General features: G+C 39.3%; 2 protein-coding genes across 5 annotated transcripts; one reads left to right on the top strand and one right to left on the bottom strand.

Annotated features, from left to right (window-relative positions):
* Positions 1-378: 378 nt before the first annotated feature.
* tbx6 (T-box transcription factor 6) lies at positions 379-11,885 on the bottom strand. Of its 2 annotated transcripts, none has more exons than XM_064324558.1 (8): positions 11,762-11,885; positions 4,832-5,036; positions 4,278-4,545; positions 3,865-4,008; positions 3,559-3,629; positions 3,154-3,224; positions 2,709-2,973; positions 379-2,394 (listed from the first exon to the last, which is right to left on the bottom strand). In XM_064324558.1, the coding sequence occupies exons 2-8, from the start codon at positions 4,906-4,908 to the stop codon at positions 804-806; spliced, it is 2,487 nt and encodes an 828-aa protein (XP_064180628.1). In that variant the 5' UTR covers positions 4,909-5,036; positions 11,762-11,885; the 3' UTR covers positions 379-803. The 2 variants fall into 2 exon arrangements, with proteins under 2 accessions (XP_064180628.1, XP_064180627.1); XM_064324557.1 differs by lacking the exon at positions 11,762-11,885 and adding an exon at positions 5,382-5,578.
* Positions 10,914-22,795, top strand: LOC135249216 (mitogen-activated protein kinase 1-like). 3 transcript variants are annotated; one of them, XR_010328616.1, is made up of 9 exons: positions 10,914-11,527; positions 12,782-12,964; positions 14,156-14,345; positions 14,901-15,017; positions 16,057-16,171; positions 16,267-16,398; positions 16,717-16,826; positions 18,035-18,304; positions 18,737-18,877. XR_010328616.1 is itself a non-coding variant. In XM_064324612.1 (9 exons), the coding sequence occupies exons 1-8, from the start codon at positions 11,316-11,318 to the stop codon at positions 18,854-18,856; spliced, it is 1,179 nt and encodes a 392-aa protein (XP_064180682.1). In that variant the 5' UTR covers positions 10,917-11,315; the 3' UTR covers positions 18,857-18,877; positions 20,659-22,795. The 3 variants fall into 3 exon arrangements, 2 of the variants coding, with proteins under 2 accessions (XP_064180683.1, XP_064180682.1); XM_064324612.1 differs by lacking the exon at positions 18,035-18,304 and adding an exon at positions 20,659-22,795 and having other exon boundaries at positions 10,917-11,527; XM_064324613.1 differs by lacking the exon at positions 18,737-18,877 and having other exon boundaries at positions 18,035-18,730.
* Positions 22,796-22,872: the final 77 nt, after the last annotated feature.

A 22,872-nucleotide genomic window follows, 5' to 3' on the forward strand; every position in this document is an offset into this window, starting at 1 on the left:
ATTTTCTTAATAGATTTCCAGATGTCTATAGAAAGGTTTTTCCTTTATGAAAAAAAAATAAAAACATTTTCCAACCAGAAAAATATAATCCAGAATCCAGAAATACAATGTTTAAACCTAATAACCTAATAGGATTTGGAGAACCTGTGGAAATGGCACTTACATTATATGTGATTTTATACAGTACATTTATTCAACAATATGTACATCTCAACATGTAATTCTATCTAGAATTTAGTTCTATCATTAAAAAAATTATTAGTGCATATTCAGAATTGTACTTTACTTTTAATTTGGATTGACAACATTTATTTGCCTAAAGTTAATGTACCACCACAAGTACAATTATTTTGGAAATAATGTCACAAACAGGTAAAATCATATAAAACACACTTTATTTATTACTTTATAAACAAAACAAAAAAAATGATAAAATGATAAAAAGTAATTAACGGACACATTCACATTTACATTTCAACAACTGCTTGTCTTCTACATCAACAAGAGCATAGTCAAATAAACATTCAGTCAGCAAACTAAATTGTTCTTCCTTAGAACCTATAGGTTTATATAGTTTATTTTAGGTAAACTACTGTACTCCTGCTTTCACTAAACCTTTGAATTACAATAGAAATATTTCATACAGTGTATCATCACAACAGTTTGCATTCAGAATACAGTACTTTGTCATCCTGGAGCAAATATTACTTTGTAAGAGGCATTAATGACCTTTTGAGTGGTATCAACCATGTGCGCCTAGGTGATCACACGTACTAATCACATGCAATTCTCTCCGTTCTACTTTAAAAGACACTCCTCGCCCCCATCTCCAGGTAGGGCCCCTGGCCGTGAACGTGTCCATGCCGATGCTGCCCGTAGATGTGCCTGAATGGAATGGCGAAGGAGGACCGGGGATCCTGGCACAGTCTGAGGGGGTAGGTGGGGAAGGAGGAGTAAAGAGCAGCTTGAGCAGGAGAAGAGGGAGGGAGACATGAGGGGAGAGAGGGCTCCAGGGTTTGCATGAGAGGAGGATGGAGTACCATCTCTGAAAGATAGGGGGAGGTGGTGTTGAACTGTGAAAATGACCCAATTTCAGTGGGAGGGACAGGAGGGTAGGAACCTGGTGTGGATGAGGGGAAATGAGAATAGCCGGTTGGGGGTAGAGGGTGATTAGAAAGAGAGGATGTGGTGTGGGAAGAATTAGAGGGTGGGAGCGATGTAAAGGAAGGTGTAGATGAGGGTATTGAATAGCAAGAGGAGGAAAATGAGGAATTTTGGATTGAAGGAGGGACATGCACTGAGGTGGTAGAGGCTAAGGAAGGAAAGGTGGAGGATGGCAGAGTTTGAGTGAGAACAGATTGAGAAGCATGGCTAGAAGTACATGGTATGAGTGTTGGGTTAGGAAAAGGAGGAGGAGGAGTATAGGTGGATGTAGAAGGTAGGAAATTTGGATTATGTAAAGTGGGTGGGATATGGCTGGATGTAGAAATTGGAGGATTTGGATTATGGATAAAGGGTGGAATATGGGTGGACATAGGAGGTGGGGGATTTGGATTAGGGAGGGTGGGAGGAGAATGGGTGGATGTAGATATTGGAGGATTTGGATTATGGAGAGAAGGTGGGATATATGTGGATGTAGAAATTGGTAGATTATGATTAGGGAGAGAGGAAGGGGCATAGGTGGATGTAGAAGGTGAGGGATTTGGATTAGGGAGAGAAGAAGGGGCATAGGTGGATGTAGAAGGTGGGGGATTTGGATTAGGGAGAGAGGAAGGGGCATAGGTGGATGTAGAAGGTGGGGGATTTGGATTAGGGAGAGAGGAAGGGGCATAGGTGGATGTAGAAGGTGGGTGATTTGGATTAGGGAGAGAGGAAGGGGCATAGGTGGATGTAGAAGGTAGGGGATTTGGATTAATGAGAGAGGGTGAGGTATTGTTTGATGCAGAATGATGGAGAGATTGATATGAAGAGGGAGGTTGAGATGGATAGGATGAATTTGATGGGGTATGGGGACTAAGGAGATCTTGTGGACAGTTAGATGTAGGGAGAGGTGGGTAGGTAGTAGGTGGGGGTAGCTGGACAGAAGGCAATGGGTGGTACGCTAGCATGGAATCAGTAGGTGGATGTGAGGGAGAAGCTGTAGAAGGGAGAGGAGGGGAAGGTTGAAGAAGTGAGGGATAGGAAGAGGGAGGCAGGGATTCGTACACAGAGGAAGAGGTAGGGAGTGGTTCAGAGGGGGAAGATGATGAAGGAAGAGGTGCATAGAGAGATGCTGTAGTAGAAACAGATGGATAGGAAGATGTAGGCTGGGGAGGAGGAGAAGAAAAAGAAGATGAATTGAGAGGGGGATCAGAAAATTCTGAGGAATATGTCGGTAGAATCATTTGGGTTGAGCTGTCAAGAGAAAAATGGAGAAATATACAAATTATTATAATTTAAAAGTGACTTGAAAGTTGTTAAAATTTCAGTTGCGATGCTGTTATTAATATTTAATGATAGTGTGTTTTTATTTTTTTATTTGTCTTAACTCTTGAATAATGTCGTGCTGTTGAATGACATTAAATGCATTTTTGCTTGTTCTGTTTTCAGTATAAACTACCCTCTAAAAATCTTTCCTAAAATATTTACATTTCAAGGTGAAAGGAGGTTAGTCTGTTAAAACGTAATTAGTCAAAGCATCGTGTGAAAACCGATTGAATATCACTCACTCAACAATTAGTTGCTCATTATTATCATTGTCTGAAATTGTTGATGTATCTTCGGTGGGTGTTGTAATCTCTGAGATCTGTGGTGATATGAAGGCCTGGCCAAGACCCAGGGACTCTTCTGAGACAGGAGCCTGCTGGAAGGTGGGGGTATCTGGGCTGTAGCTACAAACAGCACTGGAGATCGGGAGGGTAGGTAGAGAAAGGTCCTGGAGGTCTGCGGTGGACTGGGAAATCAGTTCAGTTGAATCACATGGATCACAGGACACTGCAAGAGAAAACAGGTAAAGAGTTAGCACAGCATACACTACACAAAACATCTAATTGATCTATCGATTTCCTATTTCTTAACAAAAACTGAAAGACAGAAAGGAATATTTTATAGAAAGATATTTGTGAAGACATTAAACTGACTGAGAAAAAAACGAAAGGGCCCTTTCAAACTTACCAATATCCAGTAACTCAGTCTGCTGTGTTGATTGACTGTTCAATTTACGCTTAATTCTAGCGTCCCTTTGCCTATATGAGAGAGAAGCATACGTATGGGAAAATTCAAGTCAATAATATGGACTAAAGACAACAGGTTGATTGAAATTTCTGTATAGAGTGAGTGTGGAATGCATCTCCATATCTGGCACAGCATTTTCGTTTATATTATATTTCCGCAGGTGACTTCAGTAAGAGAGCACCACTTACATATAAAAGCTGAAAACACAGTTATAGGCATGATCAATCCTTTGTGTAAGAACACCAAAATTGGGAATAAGTGCAGAGTCCTCAAAAATAATATCTGCAATTCTTCAAATATGTATATCTATGTTTGGTCAGGTAGTTTTAGGAGTAGTTACATTACCTCTTGCTGTTCATGCCATTCTCTCTGAATCCTTTGGCAAAAGGATTGGATTGGATCTTCAGCTCAGTGATCTAATCAAACAACAGAATCAATACAACACTGAGTAAGACATATGAAAAGTATGACCTTAACTGAAAAAATCTGAATTGTACATCTCAAACACTTGAATACAGTCCTGAAATACCCCAGACTCAGTACTTAAATGTTAGATTTGAGAAGTCATATTCAGTGTTTGTTAAGGGCTTACACTGAATGGATGAAAAATGAAAAACATGCCAGGCTTTCTCCTAAAATCTTGCACTGTACCTTACTGTTCTGATAGGCTGTGACAGTGAGGAACTGCGTCTCAGGAAAGACAAAAGAGTATCGTCCTCCTCCCCACATCAGCACATCCCTCGCTTCAATCACGTGTAGACGAGGCTGGTAGCGATGGAGAGAGTGGAGGATGATCTAAGGAACAGAAAAAGAGGGAGAGAGAGGCATGACGGGACTGTACTGAAATGTGATTAGATGTTGGACACATTGTGGCATTCCCACCAGGCACAGAGTGTGATCAGGCACAGACTGACTAAACACACTCATATATATGCACATTTATACAGAATAAATAATGCATCCTAAAGTAACACTATAAATAAGGAGAGCCTGTGCAACCCGTTAAAGATCCAGAGAGAAAGGGTAGATGCATTAATCTGTCAACCTCATTATAATTTACTCACATGTCCACGTGTGTCCAGTGTGTTGTTGGTCAGTTTAGCATGATGGAAGGAGATGACCCGGCCCTGCCAATGTGCCCCTGTGGCAGGCGAGTCTGGGTGTATGAACACACGGTCAGGAAGCCTGGCCTCCGCTCCACCCACGGCCTGCCAGCTATTGCCCTGGAAACGGTAGCGTGACGCGTCGGCCGGGACCACTTCCAGCAAGAGAATGTAGCGCAAAGAGGGATTCAATCCAGACAGTTTCACTCTGAGCTGGGGAAACATTCGCCTGAGAGAGAATCAGCAAGGGAGAGAGAGAGAGAGAGAGAGAGAGAGGGAGAGTTTAATGCAGTGCACTGACAAGAAGAAAACTACTTATTATTATAAAGAGTACATGGATGCTGAGAGAGGGGTTAATACAGAATATATTCCTTCCCTGACACAACTTTGGAACTGACACAACTTCTTTATCTTCACCTTAAATGCTCTGAAAAAGTTACCTGTTAACAATTAAAAGGATATTAAAATAACTGATGAACATTTAAACTGGTTAGTTATATGATTAATGAATTTACCGGCCAGTCTTTGTAATGATCATTTCTGTCCCCACACTGCTGAATTGTTTCCATAGTGATGCATTTTCCAGCTCCATTGTAACATTGCCTTGTGCTTTTCCTGTGTCCTCACTGGAAAGGGGCGGGGCCACTAGCCGGGGGGGCACTCTGGCGGCCAAGTCGCATGTGGTAGGAAACAGTGGCCGGTGGACTGGGGTTTCCCGTTCTGAAACACACATTAGCATTTAATTATAGTAGATAATATAGATGCTATCGTTGACTGTTATCTTGAAGTTTTTCAGGAGAATTGCTTGGAAAACAAGTTATATTCTCTACTTCTGAATTCCTACATTTATTTTTTTCTGCACTTTTCAGGCATTTTCCTGCACTCTAATTTAACATAATATGGAACACAGCACATTCCAAGTAGGGTCTAACGCAGTGACATTTTTACAACAAAAATATGAAAGATTTACACACTTTTACAAAATCAAGCCGCTGAACATTTAATTATGCACATAATCGCTAATTATGTTATTTTAATTTTTTTCTATTTCTCTGTTTGACATACCTCTATAGCAACAGTCTGTTAGCCTCTGAGGTCCCAGAGCCAAGCTCTGGTACATTTCCACACCCAACATTGCTCTTCTTCTTTGCAGTCTATTCCTCAATGTCTTGTTCTTTCCCTTTCAATTTTCTGCTTCTTATCAAGTGTCTCTTCTGTCAGTTTGTTCGCTTGGTCCTATGTTTCTATCTTCCAGTATCAAATTATTAACCTTGAGTTCTTTTCTTTCTTGTCTGCCCACTGCCCCAATTTGTCTCAGTCCCCCTGTCTTAAATAGGTGTGTGCGACTTCACACATTGACCAAATGGCAACACCTTCTCACTTCATCTCTGCATTTATCTGCACATTGGCTGTCTCCCCTCTCTTTCTCCTTGCTGCCTAAACAGACATAATCTCACAGACTTGATAAACAGAATGTTGAGATCAGAAGGGAGATAGGAAACTTCTATAGCACAAACGTGATTAATAAATTGGCTGTATAAACGCATCTTGTGCTGTTGTTAAGAGTAGCATGATGCATCCAGCACTTGGTACATACATAGAACGTTGAGATCAGTAGAGGAATAGAAATTAAGCCAACAGGTTAATAATTGTTATAAAGCATCTGTGTTTTACAGAGGTATGCATGATGCATTCCATTTAATGAGGTCTAAATGAGTCCCATTCCTCTGTCTGTGTCCCTCCCTCTCATTCTATCCCAGTAGGAGGTATGCACCAGTATGCAGGTGGAAGGGTGTGATGGTAGCAGTTTGCTCTTACATAAACAGTCAATGAGGGATACAAGAGCATAGACAATAACTATCCAGTATCACTGAAAGTTAATATGAGATTCATGCTGTGATGCTAGAAAGATATTCATATTTATTTTTGTCATAATATTTAAAGGATGATGACTATTGTGATTTAAAATTTAAAATATTTTCATGCTTCATTATGATTACCATGTTGGTAAACCATCTCCAAATATGCATATGTCTCTTTTTGAGGGTCATTTTTTATATCATGAAAAAAAAAATTCTTATTACGTTTCCATCATTCCAGCAGATAAGAATAAAACTTCACTATATGGTATGATCTCAAAATATGTATTTATTTGTATATATCTTTATTTAACTGTATTTATTGAGAATGTATTTTTGATGACTTAAGACAAAATTGATCAGAAATTAGAAAAATGACACAAAGTTTTAGATTTTAGCAGAGCCAAAGATAATATATAGGTAGCAGTTTTCATCTTATGATCATAATTTTAAAATAGACTTTTTGAAATATTAATAAGTAGTTCACACAGACTGAAAGGCTGAAATATAAATATTGCAACTTTCTTCAACATTTAAAGGAATAAAAAGACAGGTTTCTTACACACATCCTAGTCAGACAGAAAATGAGTCAGACAGAAAAATACTGTGTGGTAGTTGCAGTGGTTGTTTTTCTAGCCCATTTGGGCAGGGATGAAAGACCTTGAAAGAAGGAATTTGGCGGAGAGAGGAAATGGAGGTGAGAACCCCCTGCCTGTCACAGAGGGAGGGAGGACACGAGAGAAATTATAATGGCCACAATGATGAGAGTGAGAGGGTGACAGTTCCATTAATGCGTTTATGAGGTGACAGGTGTGGAGAGTTCATTCAGTAGTAGCGCTCAGCATTATTACATTAACACTGAGAGTGAGGATTCATTCAGTGAGTTAAATGGCATGTTACTACACTACAACTGAGAATGAAGCTTCCCTGAGTGTGCATGCTCCCATAGCAGGGCCGGCCCGTGGCATAAACGGTCTATGCGTTTGTTTAGGGCCACAACCGCTAGGGGGGCCACACGATCTAATGTTTATATAAGGTAAATAACTTTATTTTTGTAATAACGTTATTCATCCCTTATCGCGGAACGTGCGGTATAAATTTTAAATGGAATGGCAACAGAACATTTCATAACAATGTAATGTAAAACGGATTTTACCAAGCGACCCTCCCCACCCTCCCCCTGCTCGACAGAATCCAGCAGCACACCAAATTTGCTTAGGGCCGGCCCTGCTCCATACCATCACAGTGTCTTCAGAAAGTTTTCACCCTCAATTGATTATTTTCTAAATTTTCTGTGTTGCAAAGACAAATGAAAATATATTTAAATTGGATTTTGTCTCCTCCTACATAGGTAACTACATAGAGTGTCAAAATGAAATGAACTGTTCTCATAACTTAATTCTTTAATTGTATTAAAATAAGACCTGAAAATTACTACATTGATGTGTATTCAACCCCTTTGTATTAACACCTCAATTGGGCCAGGTGTGTTCCATTTTCTTGAGAGATCACATGAAATATGTTGTAATTCTCTGATATTGATTTTGAATCCACAAGTGTTTGGTTACATGAATGCAGAAAATATCACCAGTTTTGTGAAGTCTAACAATTGAAACAGTAAATCAGCTCTGTAACCCTGTCAAGATTAAGGAACTGTTGTGGAATTTTGAGATGATGTTACTAGCAGGCATAAAGCTGATTATAAATATTATAAAAAGAGGAGCAGTCTTAAGTCCATTTTAAACAAAATGGAAAAAATGTGACACAAACCAGACACTACCAATATCAGGCCATCCTGCCAAACTGAGTATCCAGATGAGAAGGGCCATTGTCATAGAAGTGACCAGGAAGCCAGCTACAACACTGAGAGTTGCCCCACAGGATGGGGGTGAATACTTTCTGAAGGTACTGTGTATATTAACACTGAAAGTCAGGATTCATTAAATGTCTAGGGCATGTTACTCAACTGAACCTAAGAAACTAAAGCATGTACACAGCACATTATTACACTAATATTGAGACTGGGGGTTGATTCAGTATTTGTATTACATAGTATTATATCACAACTGAAAGTGAGGATTTTTCAGTATTTATACTCAGAGATATTGATGCTGAAAGTGAGGCTTCATTCATTGTGTGCCCTGTGCTCCATGCTTATAATTAATGCATAACTACATAACTGTAAAAATTGATGGTTCATTCAGCATTTATGAAGTTAATTATGAAATGAACACTAAGAGTGGCTTTTCATTCAGAAGATAGTGTATATTACTGCACTGACACTGAGAACGAGCATGTTTATAGTGCATTTTCATTGCATAGTTTTACATTAACACTGAGAGACAGGATTCATTCCATTTCTAAACAGTGCAATATTGTTAGTGGTGGTTCATTCAATATATGCAGTAATATTGCAAAAATTCAAAGCAGTCAGTGTTTCTGAGTGTTTCCAGCTTTTCTACTATGACTGGCTGGGTGTTTGTCATGGAAGTTGCGGATGGCACGAATTCTGTGACTTTCCTTGTTATTTTCTATTCCCACAATTTCCTCCCTTTTTAATACTTTCTGTGTAGTTTTGGATGGTAATTGTCAACCTTAACGTAGCCTACAATGTGATGCGTCTAGACCTACTGTAATCATTTTAGCCATATTGCCAAATGCTTGGAAAAACAAAGTGTGACAAAATGTGTATACACATTCTGGAATGTATTGAGAGCAAGATTCCTGCCCTCGTCAGTTGTTCCAATCTGACAATCAACATCTGAATTAGTGGAGTTTTACAACAAACCCTTGAGTGATATATTCAACCTCCATGCACCTATCAAAACCTGGTGGGTTGGTTTTTCTCTCTCTACCCCTTGGTTCACTCCTGAATTGAGAAAAATGAAATTCGCTAGGTGCATACTTGAGTTTTTTTTTACAGAAGCTCTAAACTCCCTGTCCACAAGCTGGCCTATTGCGATCACCAGAGGGCTTGTTCCAATGCACTGTAGGAGGTTCATTTAATGTTCTATTCCAACCTTATCAGTAAAAATTATGGAAATGCAAAGCACCTGTTTGCCACAATAAACTGTCTGACCTCAATCCAATTTGCCCATCAAGGCAACAGAGGAGCAATGTAACAGCTTCATTGACTGTTTTTAAAACCACAGACTACGCCCCTTATCTCCAGCTCTGAGCTGGTTCCATTCATACTTATTTATATACATATTTGACAGAATGGAGTATGTCGCTCTGGGGGAGTCTAAATCCTGTTTACATCCCGTCACCTGCGCTGTCCCACAAGGATTTGTCTGTGTTTGTTCACCTTGTACATGCTTCCCCTTAGTCATGTCATCGGGTGGCATGGAATTTAATTCAGCTTTATACATGTACTGCCCCAATCCCCTTTGTTTGTTGCACCCACCTCAACATCTGCCTCAAGGAGCCAAAGGTGTGGATGAAGACATAAAGAAAAAATTCTCACAACTCAGTGGCAGCAAAACTGAGGCTCTTCCCATTAGCACCCCTCATCCAGTCCGGCACACTCCCATCTTACCATTGCAAGTCAAATTATCCCGCTCTCCACCTCAGTCACCAACCTGGGTGTGAAGTTTGATTTTCCCCTATCTTTTGAATCCCACATTAACCATCAACATAAAACATAATCCCACATTAACCATCTTTACAACACATCGCTCTGTCACGTCAAAAGTATTTCCAAACTTCAACCCACCCTAACACTCAGATGCTGAGAAGCTTGTGCATGCTTTTGTCTCCTCAAAGCTAGACTACTGCAGTGCGCTCTTCTTTGGGATTCCACAGCCTCCACAGTCTCCAGTACATTCAGAACAGCACTACCATGATCCTGATGAGAGTGCTGAAACACCAACACTTCACACCCATTCTGTCTGCCCTACACTGGCTCCCCATATCCTGTCAGATTTAATTTAAAACTGTTCTTCTCACTTTCGAGTGTATCCACAGCAGTGCACCTTCATATCTGAAGGATCTGCTTACACCACAAAATCCCTTCTATTACCGGTCCAATAACAGTTAGTGACTTTACACCCCCAGGCATAAGCTCCCCTCTATGAGGGGAGCGGGCTTTCTACTCAGCCACCCCCCGTCTGTGGAACATCGTCCCTGACCATCTGAGGGCCCCACAGACTCTGTGCAGGTTTTAGTCTGGACTGAAAACTCATGTTTTTAGGGAAGCGGTTCATGAAAACTGTTATTTACTGTGCTAAGATGTTTCATTGCCACAGATACTTTGTTTTTATCATTTTTAAAAATTCACTCATGTAGCACTTTGATATTGTTTATACAATGAAAAGCACACAATAAATCGAATCTGTTTTATATATATAAACTTGTTTTTTAACATTCCGTGATTTCTGCCACTTAAAAAAAAAAGGTTTTCTGTGACTTTCAGCAACTGCCAATATTTTCCGTGTCAAACACCCAGCCTTAATTATGACATATAGTCATATTTATGTGTAGCATTTTAAATAAACTCTGAGAGAGAAATTTCATTCAGGAAGTAGCTTTCAAATAATTTAGTTAGATTAATTAAACTGTTCCGTGTGTTTGTGTAACATCGCACTGTCCTACAAAAATTGGGCATGTTCATCCACGTGCAAGCTTGCAATTACACATGTATTTATTTATTAGGGTGGGGGGGCTATGTACATTTTATAAAGATCAATAGGTACGCTCGGATTCTGCTTACTATCTAGACAACCTAACGCCTCAAAACGCTCCGTTTTTTCAATAGAATACTTCGCAGTAGGCTACTTGCTGCAGTTTCTTTCTAATTCATGTAAGGATTGGCTTGTAGTTGAGTTTGATCAGTAGGCTATATGGCCTACGTCTATTCATTTACTATATAGATTAGTGTATCTGCGCAGAGGTTGCAATAACTGTTGCGATTGATCATGCGGACACTTTAGGAACGGAGAGGCGCAGGAGCGCGTTCCAGGCACGGAAATTCACTAACACACATAGGCTACTCAACGGGGCCTTGACAGACTGTACTGCATCTGACGGGGGGAAACCGAGGAAAAATAGCTCTGCTAAAAGCCCATCTAAAAAAATTGAGCAAACGACAAAACCCTCCAAGTCTTTAATTCCTGAGCAGTGACATAATCACCACGGAACGATGGCGGATTCAAACAGCAGAGAAACAGCAATCGTAGCACCAGACTCTAGTAGTAATGTCGCCGGGGCTGGAGGTGTTGCAGCGCCGGGGGGAGCTACTCAGGCTGCAGGATCCAAGCCTGGCCTGGAATCGGTGAAGGGTCAAAATTTTGACGTTGGCCCCCGCTATACCGACCTACTGTACATCGGGGAAGGGGCTTACGGAATGGTCTGGTGAGATTGCGGTTATATTTCATTCGCTGCAGTAAACGATTGACGATTGCAATTTGCTTATTGGTAGATGTGTTCTATAGCAGAAGAACTAGCCACAGTAGCGTAATTTTGTACGTTATTTAAAATACTATTATGTTATTGAAGGTAATTTATTACAGTTGTGACTTGCATATTAATACTAATAGATGGTTTGTTTAGTGTGAACTGCTTGAAAGTAAAAGCTTACAATCTTACGGACAGTGCTAGTCGTAGTAGCCTACGAATTTACACTGCAGCTGCCAGGCTTTAGTATTCGGTAGTTGGAGCAGAATAGCGCAGCCCTTTTAATTCAACCAGAGCATACGCAGTGGTATTCAACACTGTTCCTGGATATCTATATCTTGTAGGTTTTCGTTTCAACCCCAATTTTTCACACCTGACTCAACTAATTTGCAACTCAATGCAGACCTTTAGCTGTTGAATGAGGTGTGCTTTGTTAGGGTTGGAGTGAAAACCTACAGGACGGTTGATCTCCAGGAACGGGGTTGGTTACCACTGATCTGTAGCAATCCTGACAGTCAGCTGTCACAGGTGATAATGCCTATCGGATGTTAACTAGCTAGCTAACTAGTCACTACGGTAAACAACGAATGACAAACAATGAATACATTCATTGATTGACAAATTATTGACGCTACTTACATATAGTGATTTCTGCAGTTTAGCCATTTACAATAGCAGGCATTTTAAACGAAAATTTGCAGACTTTGTACACACGTTAGGTGCATACACTGTCAAGTCCCACATGCGGTAACGTAGAAAGTATGTAGCCTATTTGAGTCATAATACCCTAGTTTGGCAGCTGAGGGGTTGAAAGTTGAAACCTTTCTTTCTTGAACTGAAGAAAGGATGTCTGGTAGAACACAGTACTCCTGATTTGTAATAATTGAACCTGTGTTAGGCTACTTATATTTATCCATGTTTTCAATGAACATCAGAGGGATTGTGTCTTTATATAACAGCCAGCAGACATAATTTAAGTCTTTCACATCCATGTGTAAGTCATGGTAGCTCAAGCAGGCTTGCATTTGAGTCATGTTCTTTGACAGAACATGGAGAAGGCACCTGATAACAGTTAAACTTAGTATTCACCTTCTCATCTGTGTCAGTTCCATGACTTGAACTGATCACTCCTGACCCCGCATGCCCTTCTGCATAATAATCTGTATAATCTAATGCCCAGTTTAATTGTGCATGCTCCCTCTCCTCTCCCAGCTCAGCCTATGACAATGTGAACAAGCTGCGTGTGGCCATCAAAAAGATCAGCCCGTTTGAGCACCAGACTTACTGCCAGCGCACGCTGAGGGAGATCAAGATCTTGCTGCGGTTCCGCCATGAGAACATCATTGGCATAAACGACATCCTGAGGGCCCGGCACATCGATAACATGAGGGATGTGTATCCTTTGGAAAGAGGTTCTGGGTGTGGCTAAGGAACATCACAGTCTCAGTCTCATACTTACTGCTGGGGGATGTAGTTTATTCTACATTAAAAATCAAAGGAGCTGTAGATTGTTAGCTGGGCCATACACAGACATGATGTTATTGGCCATGAGAGCAGTGTTACCGAGATGGCTTAAGAAAAGAAACAACAGAAACTGCCAAAGAAATGTGTGCACAGTTACATAATATGTTCCTTGGCTACATAATGTGGCTGGTTATTATTTTTTTATAGTTGTCTGAAGAGTATTCTATGAGTAAGAATCTCTGAAGAGTATTGGACTGGAATGAACTGGTGCTTTCAAATTGAACTTAATGTTATTTGGTTCCAGATCTCAGGCCTGGTTTGAGGCAGCAGTATGAGTGTGCTTTGGGACTGTGGATCATAATAAATTATGTTAGTGGACCATAATAACAGACAAAAAAAATCTCTGTCCTGTTACAGACAGTAGAAAGTTAAGGACAAAAAGTTGTATCCCTCACAATTCCATTAGCCTGGTGGCCACATCAGTCTACATCTTTGTAATGTGAGGGCGATACAGATGTCCAGTGTTATTGATCACAAGCATCTTTGCTCTTGTTAATCATGACAAACTGCAGTGTTGCACAGCCTAATTCTGCGCCTAATTAAGTAGAGTGTAAATTTGCCTAATAACATTAAGATCATCTTTCAGAGGCAAGCAGTAATAGCAGGCTGTTAATTACCAGAACCAATGTCTTTTCCTAGTGTGATCAGTATGCATGTGTATGAACAGACAGATCATAGCTGCCAAATGGCTTTACACCAATGTGGGGGGCTTATTCTGCATGTTCATTAGTAAGCAGCGAGCTCTGTCTTTCAGATATGATAAATATATTTGCTTTTCTGAAATACAATATTGGTCATGTGTAATTCAAGGACTCTGCATTTTTTTGTATTGTGTATGGTTTGAGACTTTTCTAGAACATCTGACTGTTTTTGTGAGTGCACAGCAGTTCCTAACATGCCTTTAAGTATATTGATTACATTTGACTATGCTACGATGTTAAAAAAGACCTACAGTATGATGTGCATGTACAGTCATCTTAATGCTGAGTGAATGACTCCCATGACTGTGATCATGGGAATTGTGTGTAAAGTTGTGACCCTTGACCCTTGGATCTCTCACAGCTATATTGTACAGGATCTGATGGAGACAGACCTATACAAACTGCTGAAGACTCAGCAGCTGAGCAATGACCACATCTGCTACTTCCTCTATCAGATCCTGAGAGGCCTCAAGTATATCCACTCTGCCAACGTGCTCCACAGAGATCTCAAGCCCTCCAATCTCCTCATCAACACCACCTGTGACCTCAAGGTGAGGTCCACCTGCATTAGCATGCAGACAAAGCTCACTAAGGAGCCCTTATACACACAGTCTAATATCAATATTAAAGGCACACTTCCTATGCACAATGGTAAATGCGAGAGACAGGTTGCTACTGTTGATTACAATGTGCCATTCATGTTTAGGTTGTATTGCACATTAATACAAACTTTTGATGTGATGAATTTATTATGCTTTATTCTTCTTGTTTTTTTTTCATTGAAATAACTAAAAAGTTGGCAATGCTAAAAGGTACAAATCAATCTAATCATAAAGTAGCACTTTATTTCCTTTATAGACAGGAAATAAAGCGCTGCTTTATTTCACAGGATATTAGTATTTGGCAGCAGTCTTTGGATAACAAAAGTGAGAAAATCTCATAATATTAAGGCTCACATCCACATAGCGATGCATCTACAACCTTGCTCATTGATATTGTGTGCTAGTGCAGTGTAGTGCATAGGTGTAATTTATGGAGCCATACACTGTCTTTATCATTGTCAGTCCTTGTATCCGTGTATTTTAGCATTTCCCTCCTCTTGTTAGATCTGTGATTTTGGGCTGGCGCGCATAGCTGACCCAGAGCACGATCACACAGGTTTCTTGACAGAGTATGTGGCCACACGCTGGTACCGTGCCCCTGAAATCATGCTGAACTCCAAGGTACGAGTGCTTTTATTAGGTTGTCTATAGTGTATCCTGTTTGCATTAGCCTCTTTAGAGCTTTACCTGAGTGTCGCTGTAGTCTTAAGGTTCTATGTAACCCCCTATGGCACAGTACGTGTACAATAGCTTGGCATGACCAACATGAATTTTTTTTCTGGATGGTTCCTAGATGAGTCAAGAAAATGGCTGCACATTCTTTTCGTAAACAAACCTATCTGCTTATCTGAAATACTATTTATATTTTTGTAAGAAAAGGTGACAACAAAATAGAGAGGAAAGAGGAGTGTAAAATATTTGGACTGTAGCTGATTTTATTGGGTTGTAGTTTAATTAAGTTTTTCTTTCCTTTACTAAGTTCATGTGTGGGATATGCTGGTTAAATCCTGTCCTACTCATTGAGAGAGCTGCCTGATAGTGATGGGAGAATGAGGCGTCATTAAACCAAAAAATGGTTGATATTACCATGTGCTACGAGTGACCGAACTGAACCAGTCATTGTGTTTTCCTGTGTAGAGAAACATATTTTCAGTGGTTTGAACAACTCAATAATTGAGAGGTCCATCAACTCCTCTAATTATGCTGCATGTGAAACCTCACTCCCCCATCACTACTTGGTTTGCAGATGGTGAACTGAACAAAACACACATGGTTGGTTAATTCATCCAAAGCAAGAGCAGTGTACATTCTTGTGTGCAGTACGCAGTCTAGAAATGGTCATTGACATGGCGAAATTACCTTACACTTGATTTTTTAAAACACTTTTAAACCCATTTCAAATAAATATGTCCTTGTCTTATTGTATTGTTATGCAACATAACTCCCACAGACATACTTTTATCTTTTGTTGTGCCTATACTGCCTCTGTGCCATATTATATAATAATGTATTATTATTATATCTATAATGTGTTGTCTTTACTAGGTTTGTACATTTCTGTATTCTTGTATTTACTTCACTGAATAGGTTTGTTCTAGTACTGAGCATGTCCCTACTGAGCCATGTTGTGCGGTTGAGCTGTGTTGCATGGTTATTTCAGGGCTACACCAAGTCTATCGATATCTGGTCAGTGGGTTGCATTCTGGCTGAGATGCTCTCCAACAGGCCCATCTTCCCAGGGAAGCACTACCTGGACCAGTTGAACCATATACTGGGTTAGAGCATTTATGAGCAACTAATTATTACTTTTCCTTTCGATGTCATTCTGATGAGCTGTAATGGTGTGAAACGTGATTCTGCCCCTTCTCAGGCACCCTCGGCTCCCCCTCTGAGGATGACCTGAAATGCATCATCAATAAGAAAGCCAAGAGCTACCTGCAGTCCCTGCCCCAGAAACCCAAGATCCCCTGGAACAAGCTCTTTCCTAAGGCTGACAGTAAAGGTATGCACAATGCTCATATACAGTTATTTTTGTATGTGCATTCACATATAATGCTACGTTGTAGACCATTAATTGTTTTAAAAACACGCAAACAATCTAGTTGCTTGCTCACATGTGCACACAGCACTGTTAACCACTCCAGAGGCTCACTGGCAGGGTAATTTCCCCTTCAATGCTAGCAGAGGTCACTAAACACGGAACAGTATTCATTCTGGTTTGCACAGATTGAACAATTTGTGCAATCTAATGAATGCACAAACTCTATTGAGTACATTGAACCATGTGCTCATCATTTTCTGTCTCCTTGTCCTCTCTCAGCTCTAGATTTATTGGATCGCATGTTGACCTTCAACCCCAACACACGCATCACTGTGGAGGAGGCTTTGGCCCACCCATACCTGGAGCAGTACTATGATCCCACTGATGAGGTATTCGATTACCTTATGCTACAGTCATTTAGCGGACATTCTTATCCAGAACAACTTACAATACAGGAGAAACATTAGCGCATTCACATAAGAGGTCTTCACGGGTCTATGTGGACCCGAAAAAACTCAAGGTAAGACCCGAGTGGGTTCTGGTCCACAGCTCTGAGTCATCTTATCAGGTACGGGTTTGAACTGAAGTAATAGCCATGGGTCTTGGGTAATTGTGACTGAAACTGACTTACTCGAGAGGACCCAAGAGGGCCCAAGCTGTTTTTATGCAATCTATGCACATTATCTTACCTGAGATGAGCGAGTGTCGTAGCCTGCCTCTGCCCAGTGCCCAATGCTACCATCAGCGCATGATGTCCAATCTATCAGCCCAATGGTTCCTAACATTTTTTTTCTACAGACATTTACTTTTTTTTTGGTGAGCTGGTGGAGTCAATTTTAATATTATCCTATTTCAGATAGAAACTTGGTTTGCATTTTTTCTTAATTGTGCATAGCCTTCCTTTTCTCTTTTAGCTGAACAGACCGCAAGGAAGCTGTCCAAGTACATTTACTGGTTTGCTCAGGCCCACTCATTTTGTTCTGCGTGCAGTGACTGTGCAGCTTGGCAATGGAACTAATCAATCGATCAATCAGTGTAGCCTGTTTGAAATTTGAAACTCTTCCAATCATCACGTGGATCAAAGAAACAGATTTCAAATTCTTAAAATGTTTTGGATTAAATTAAGTACTAGTAGGCAATTTAAGAAAGTAAATTAAATATGATTTTTGAAAAAATATTAAATGCATTATTACTTTTTAGTTAAGCTTTCAGACTGGCAGCAGACCTTTTTTAATTTTAATTACATGGTCTTTTTTTGCTGTGTGGGCATGTTCATATTGTTCTTGCACACAGAGAGATTAGTCAGTGCTCCATGTTGGAAATGACAGCTGTTTTGTTCACATTGACAAATAAACATTTTGTGTGAAGCCCCACTGTTTTGTAACCGAATTACTGGACATGCCTTGATGACACAGGAAGACTTTTTATGGTGTTTGGCAGTTCTGTGCCAAAAGAATGTGCGAAAGCCCTCAAGGTATGGGCCAATTATGAATGCACTCTGTCCATGCACGTTTGGAACCTCCATAAACTTGTACTAGCACATAAACACTAGCGTAACCACATTGCATTTATCATTGTGCAAACTTTGATTTTACAGGATGGTCTACGATTTCATGCTGTAGAAGAGCTCTGAGTGAGTTCTCTTGCAGTGTCTAGATTGAGGGAGAGGTCTTGCAGTGGACCTCAGCCTTAGCCTGGTTGATCTTGAAACGGCAGACTGCCATCCAGCAAGTGAGGAGTCATGTCAGCTTGCCTGAAGGACAAGAGACCTCTGTGTCAGATGGCGGGCAAGAGAGGAAAAGCTATTGTCCAAACAGAAATGGCATGAGAAGCCTGGAGGGGAGATGACAAACCCAAGAGATTGCATGTAAAGGGAAAAGGAGGGATTGCTCTGGCCTACCTACTACTGGGCAAGGCATACCTATTACTGAGGCTTACTTGCACCTGCTTGTTTTATTTTGCCTTATCACTTGCTGAAGGTTTATCTACTGAGGTACACCTATACCTCTGCACCTTAAACTGATATCAATACTAAGACACCATCATTGGTACAAGCCTTGGGGCAATAATTTTTTCTTCTTCTTCTATATAAAAATGGCGTTAGCTTTTTCATAATGAATCATATCACTGCACTTATCTACACTGGCCCATTTAACACGGAGCTTTACCTGAAACAGGGCAATTGTATCATTAACAAACTGATATGCCACGTGTATCTAACCCTGTCTGTTGTTTTTTTTTTTTTTGGAGTCACTGTTACTATCACTTAGCACCGTGTGTTAACTCTGTGTGTACACAGCCAGTTGCAGAAGAGCCCTTCACATTTGACATGGAGCTGGACGACCTGCCCAAAGAGGTGCTGAAGGAACTCATTTATGAAGAGACAGCACACTTCCAGGCTAATTACCAGGGATCCTGAGAAATTATGGGATGGAAAGAGGTGAGGAGGAGCACGAAGCATAATTTAAGAACTTGCACATGCAGAGTACACACAATCTGGGTTGTCAGATATTCGAAATATGAGCTTGCTGAATCTTGAAATGAAAAAAAAATTGAGTTATTGCAATTTTAGTTGCCAAACAGCATCCAGCTGTTTGGCACCTAAAATAATATGTGTATTGATGAAATGAAATAAAATGTATATTTTAATTGGACTATATAAAAAACAAAGGAAAAAGTTAAATGTTTATTGTTTGGAAATAATTTATTTAGAAATAAAATCCAGTAAATAAAATTCTAATAAATAATCTTGCAAAAGTTTAATAAAAAGTTTAATAAAACTTTGCTGACATTGTACACTGTGCTTTGTCTAATTATATGAAATTAAATAAGGATCATTAAGGATCATTCTTTTCAAAGCAAGTATAATATTCTCAAAATGTATTTCATACAGGGTCTTAGGTAATAAAAAAACTGATACTTTTAGGTGGCTTTCATTACATTACATTACATTACAGGCATTTAGCAGACGCTCTTATCCAGAGCGACTTACACAACTTTTTACATAGCACTTTACATTGTATCCATTTATACAGCTGGATATATACTGAAGCAATGCAGGTTAAGTACCTTGCTCAAGGGTACAACGGCAGTGTCCTTACCCGGGAATCGAACCTGCGACCTTTCGGTTACAAGCGCAGTTCCTTACCCACTGTGCCACACTCCGTCCTTTCACAGACACTTTTTCCAAAAAGTAACAGAGATGGAAAAAAATGTCCAAAACACCAGGATTCTAACATTTTTCAGATAAGTTGACAAATTTAGGAGCACACTAATGCATCCCAATTAGTAGATGTGCGCCTAAATAATGTTTCCAGTCATTCCACATCAAAAGCAAATGCACCTAAAAAGGGGAGCACTCTAGAGTCCTGAAAGCAATCTGGTTTGGATCCCAGCAAAGGTTGACAAAACGCCAATGACAGACTCGCAATAGAAGAAGGCAATAAAAAGCATTGAATCAATACTACATGGTCTCTTGGACCTGCACCTACATGGTAAAAGGAAAGTTATTAAAAATACCCTTAAATAATAGCAGAATGTGCACTTTACCAACATGTGAATTGTTTGATTAGTTTAGTTTTATTTTTTTTTGGTCTTAACAATTTTACCATGCATTTATGAGAAAGTTGATAAATAATACCAAGTCATTGTATCAGTAATCAAAATCAAAAAATATTCTCTGCCAGATAAAAAGGTATAGGCTGAAGCCTGAGCTTATTGTACCTACACTTAATACAAACATTACCCTTATTCTGCCCGAAATAGCAGTTTAACAAAACAAACCAAAAAATAAACTGAAATAAAGCAACATATCAGCATAAAACAGAAACAAATAGACAGATTATGAATCTAAAATTGTTCCAGATATTATGGAGCTCACCTTACATGTATTATTATGGCTCTGTAAGTACAGTGGACACCATAATATTTGGGACAAACACGTATTTTTTCTTGATTTAACTCCGTACTTCATAATTTTAGGTTTGTAATCAAACAATTTTTATATGATTAAAGTTCAGAATCTCAGCTTTTATTAAAGGGTGTTTTAATACATTTTGGTTTGTAGAAATAACACTTTACCACATAGATATAACAGCACTTTTTATACATATCATATAACCATTAAAAAAATATTTTATTCATTATTCTTGGACTCGTCTTAAATGTGAAATGTTGTATGATGATTATTTGATGTAACTTTTTGTTTCTTTTATATTTCAGATGTGAAGAGTTGACAAAGTAACACGCAGGTTAGAAGCAACCTTAAGAAAGCGAAGTGTACTGTATACAAAAACACTGAGATGTACAAAAAAACACATTTATACATGGATGATGGAAGCCATGTCTTAATTTTGGGGCTCGTATTTGTCAGCTTTAAATACACAACAGTTTACTTATCTGTATTTTAATTGAGGGGACTCGTTACGCATTCCATCCCTCATTCACAAACCTCCATTTCCTTGCTTTTCACTTCTCCTTTCCACTAAATTTGACATTATTAATGCTGTACCCCATAGCTCACTATATTTCTCATCTTGCTATGTCACCCCTCAGTCTCCTTTTATAGTTCAGGAGAGAGGGAGTGCGAGGGATGGGTATGGATTTCTGTATATGGCGTCATTCATTTTGCTTGTGGCAATTTTGTATATTATGAACAATTACCAGTGAAGTGGCTTCTGTGGATCATGGCATTTCTGTTCAGAGTATTGAGTACTTTACTTTTCAGAGAAATCAAATGTAATGTTTGTGCATATTGGATTCACCATCCTCTTTTGGCTTTTGGTATCTCCACATTCCCTCTCTCCCTTGCTCTCTTCAGCACTTGTAATTGTGTTCAGCCTTTTGCTGTAAATATATTTTGTGATCTCTAGGGCTTTGTTCAGAAGTTGAGATTTATGATTCCTGGTAATGAAGATGTATGGCTTTTGATTATGATAACAGTGGTTGACGCCAGTGGTTAAGTGAATTTCCACAGTTCACTATTGTCCTTTCTTCAGTGTCTTGCTCCGTTTGTGAGATTGTTTTGGACGGTATACTTAATGGGGAAAATATGGCAAGTTGGCTCTTCCTATGACTTTAATTGGGGACCTGCGTGCTAAATTACCCCTGACCTGTTTCCTATACGCTGCATGGCATCACCTCTTTGCTTTGAGCTGTGCTTTCCCTTATCTACCAGTCATTCCTTTGTACACCTCCACCCATCCATTTCTTCCATCTCCTGTTGAAGCATCTACAGTGCGCTGTCTGTCCATCTTCAGCCCTGTGGGGCGCTACACTATGTTTCCCTGACTTTTCAGTTTCATATGCAGCTGCCTATATACACACGATTGCAATCCTCCATTTGTAGATACGTTGTCCATCACTGCATTTTATTGTCTCCGTCTTGATTCTGAAAGGGCTCACATAAGGCCTATGCCTTATAATTAGGATTGCCTACTTTAGACGGATATCTTGGTGTGACACCTGCCTATAAAAATGAATTGTATTTTTTATCCTTGTTAGTTTCTAGATTAAATCACTGAATGAACAACTCTTTAATCTAAAGAACCAGCAACAGCAGTGTCACTGTTAACTTCTCAGTAGCTCAATGCCACTGCAGCTCTGTTGAAGTGAAAATGCCTTTTAGAGGAAATCCTGTTCCCTTTTAGATACAAGCTTTTATTTTATCCAAAGCAGGAATTTAAGATCCTGTATTTATTGTAACAAAATGGACTGTTATTGGAAGGTTGTGGCACTTGATATGCTTAAAGCACTCCTGATGGTGAGCGTTGGCCACACAGGTTCACCTGACAGAACCAGATTCTGCACTGTCATCTCTTTCATATAGCGGCTGGATAAATGCATGTTCCATGGACAGGTAAATTATAGCTAAATATATAACTACTACTACTGAGGTTTCTTTGACAGGTGTAAAATCATTATGAATGAACAGGACTAATTTGAATTGCATTTAAACATCGTATACAGGACCCATAAATCAACAAATTTATAAGAAATCTTATTGTATTTATTGCTGTTGTTAATATGATTCATATTATTGTTGTTATATTGGTAAGATTTTGAATGCTTTTTTTAAAACAGAAATGGAGCTGAAGTTATACATTTTGTTATTTAATTTGTCTGGTATTATTTCTCATATCTTTCTTTTTTCATTTGGGTGTAAAACTAAGTCCTGTTTCAGGATAATCTGTATTTTGTTTTTTAATATTAAAATGAATTATTTAAGAGTAACTGTAAGGCATATCATATGCTCAAAGATTGATATTATAAAGGTCTAAACTGAAAATGGGTATTATGAATTAAAACAATGCAACAAATAATTATAGAAATATTAATAAAAATTCCTGTTATTGTGAAATTAGTTTGTCTTTATTACAGTCATTGAAAGTAATCTGCTGTTATGTTACAATTCTACCTATAAAATATTATAAACAT

This window comes from Anguilla rostrata, chromosome 2 (assembly GCF_018555375.3).
Source record: "Anguilla rostrata isolate EN2019 chromosome 2, ASM1855537v3, whole genome shotgun sequence".
Lineage (NCBI taxonomy): Eukaryota > Metazoa > Chordata > Actinopteri > Anguilliformes > Anguillidae > Anguilla > Anguilla rostrata.

Bases quoted from the DNA above. Each gene is read 5' to 3' on its own strand.
- tbx6 (XM_064324557.1), bottom strand. From the start codon at position 5,451: ATGTTGGGTGTGGAAATGTACCAGAGCTTGGCTCTGGGACCTCAGAGG. The intron at 3,630-3,864 runs GTACAGTGCAAG...TTGTTTGATTAG, and splicing joins CAGCCTATCAGAACAGTAAG to ATCACTGAGCTGAAGATCCA. The intron at 3,225-3,558 runs GTAATGTAACTA...TCTCTCATATAG, and splicing joins AATGGCATGAACAGCAAGAG to GCAAAGGGACGCTAGAATTA.
- LOC135249216 (XM_064324612.1), top strand. From the start codon at position 11,316: ATGGCGGATTCAAACAGCAGAGAAACAGCAATCGTAGCACCAGACTCT. The intron at 16,172-16,266 runs GTTAGAGCATTT...GCCCCTTCTCAG, and splicing joins CCAGTTGAACCATATACTGG to GCACCCTCGGCTCCCCCTCT. The intron at 16,827-18,736 runs GTATTCGATTAC...GTGTGTACACAG, and splicing joins ACTATGATCCCACTGATGAG to CCAGTTGCAGAAGAGCCCTT.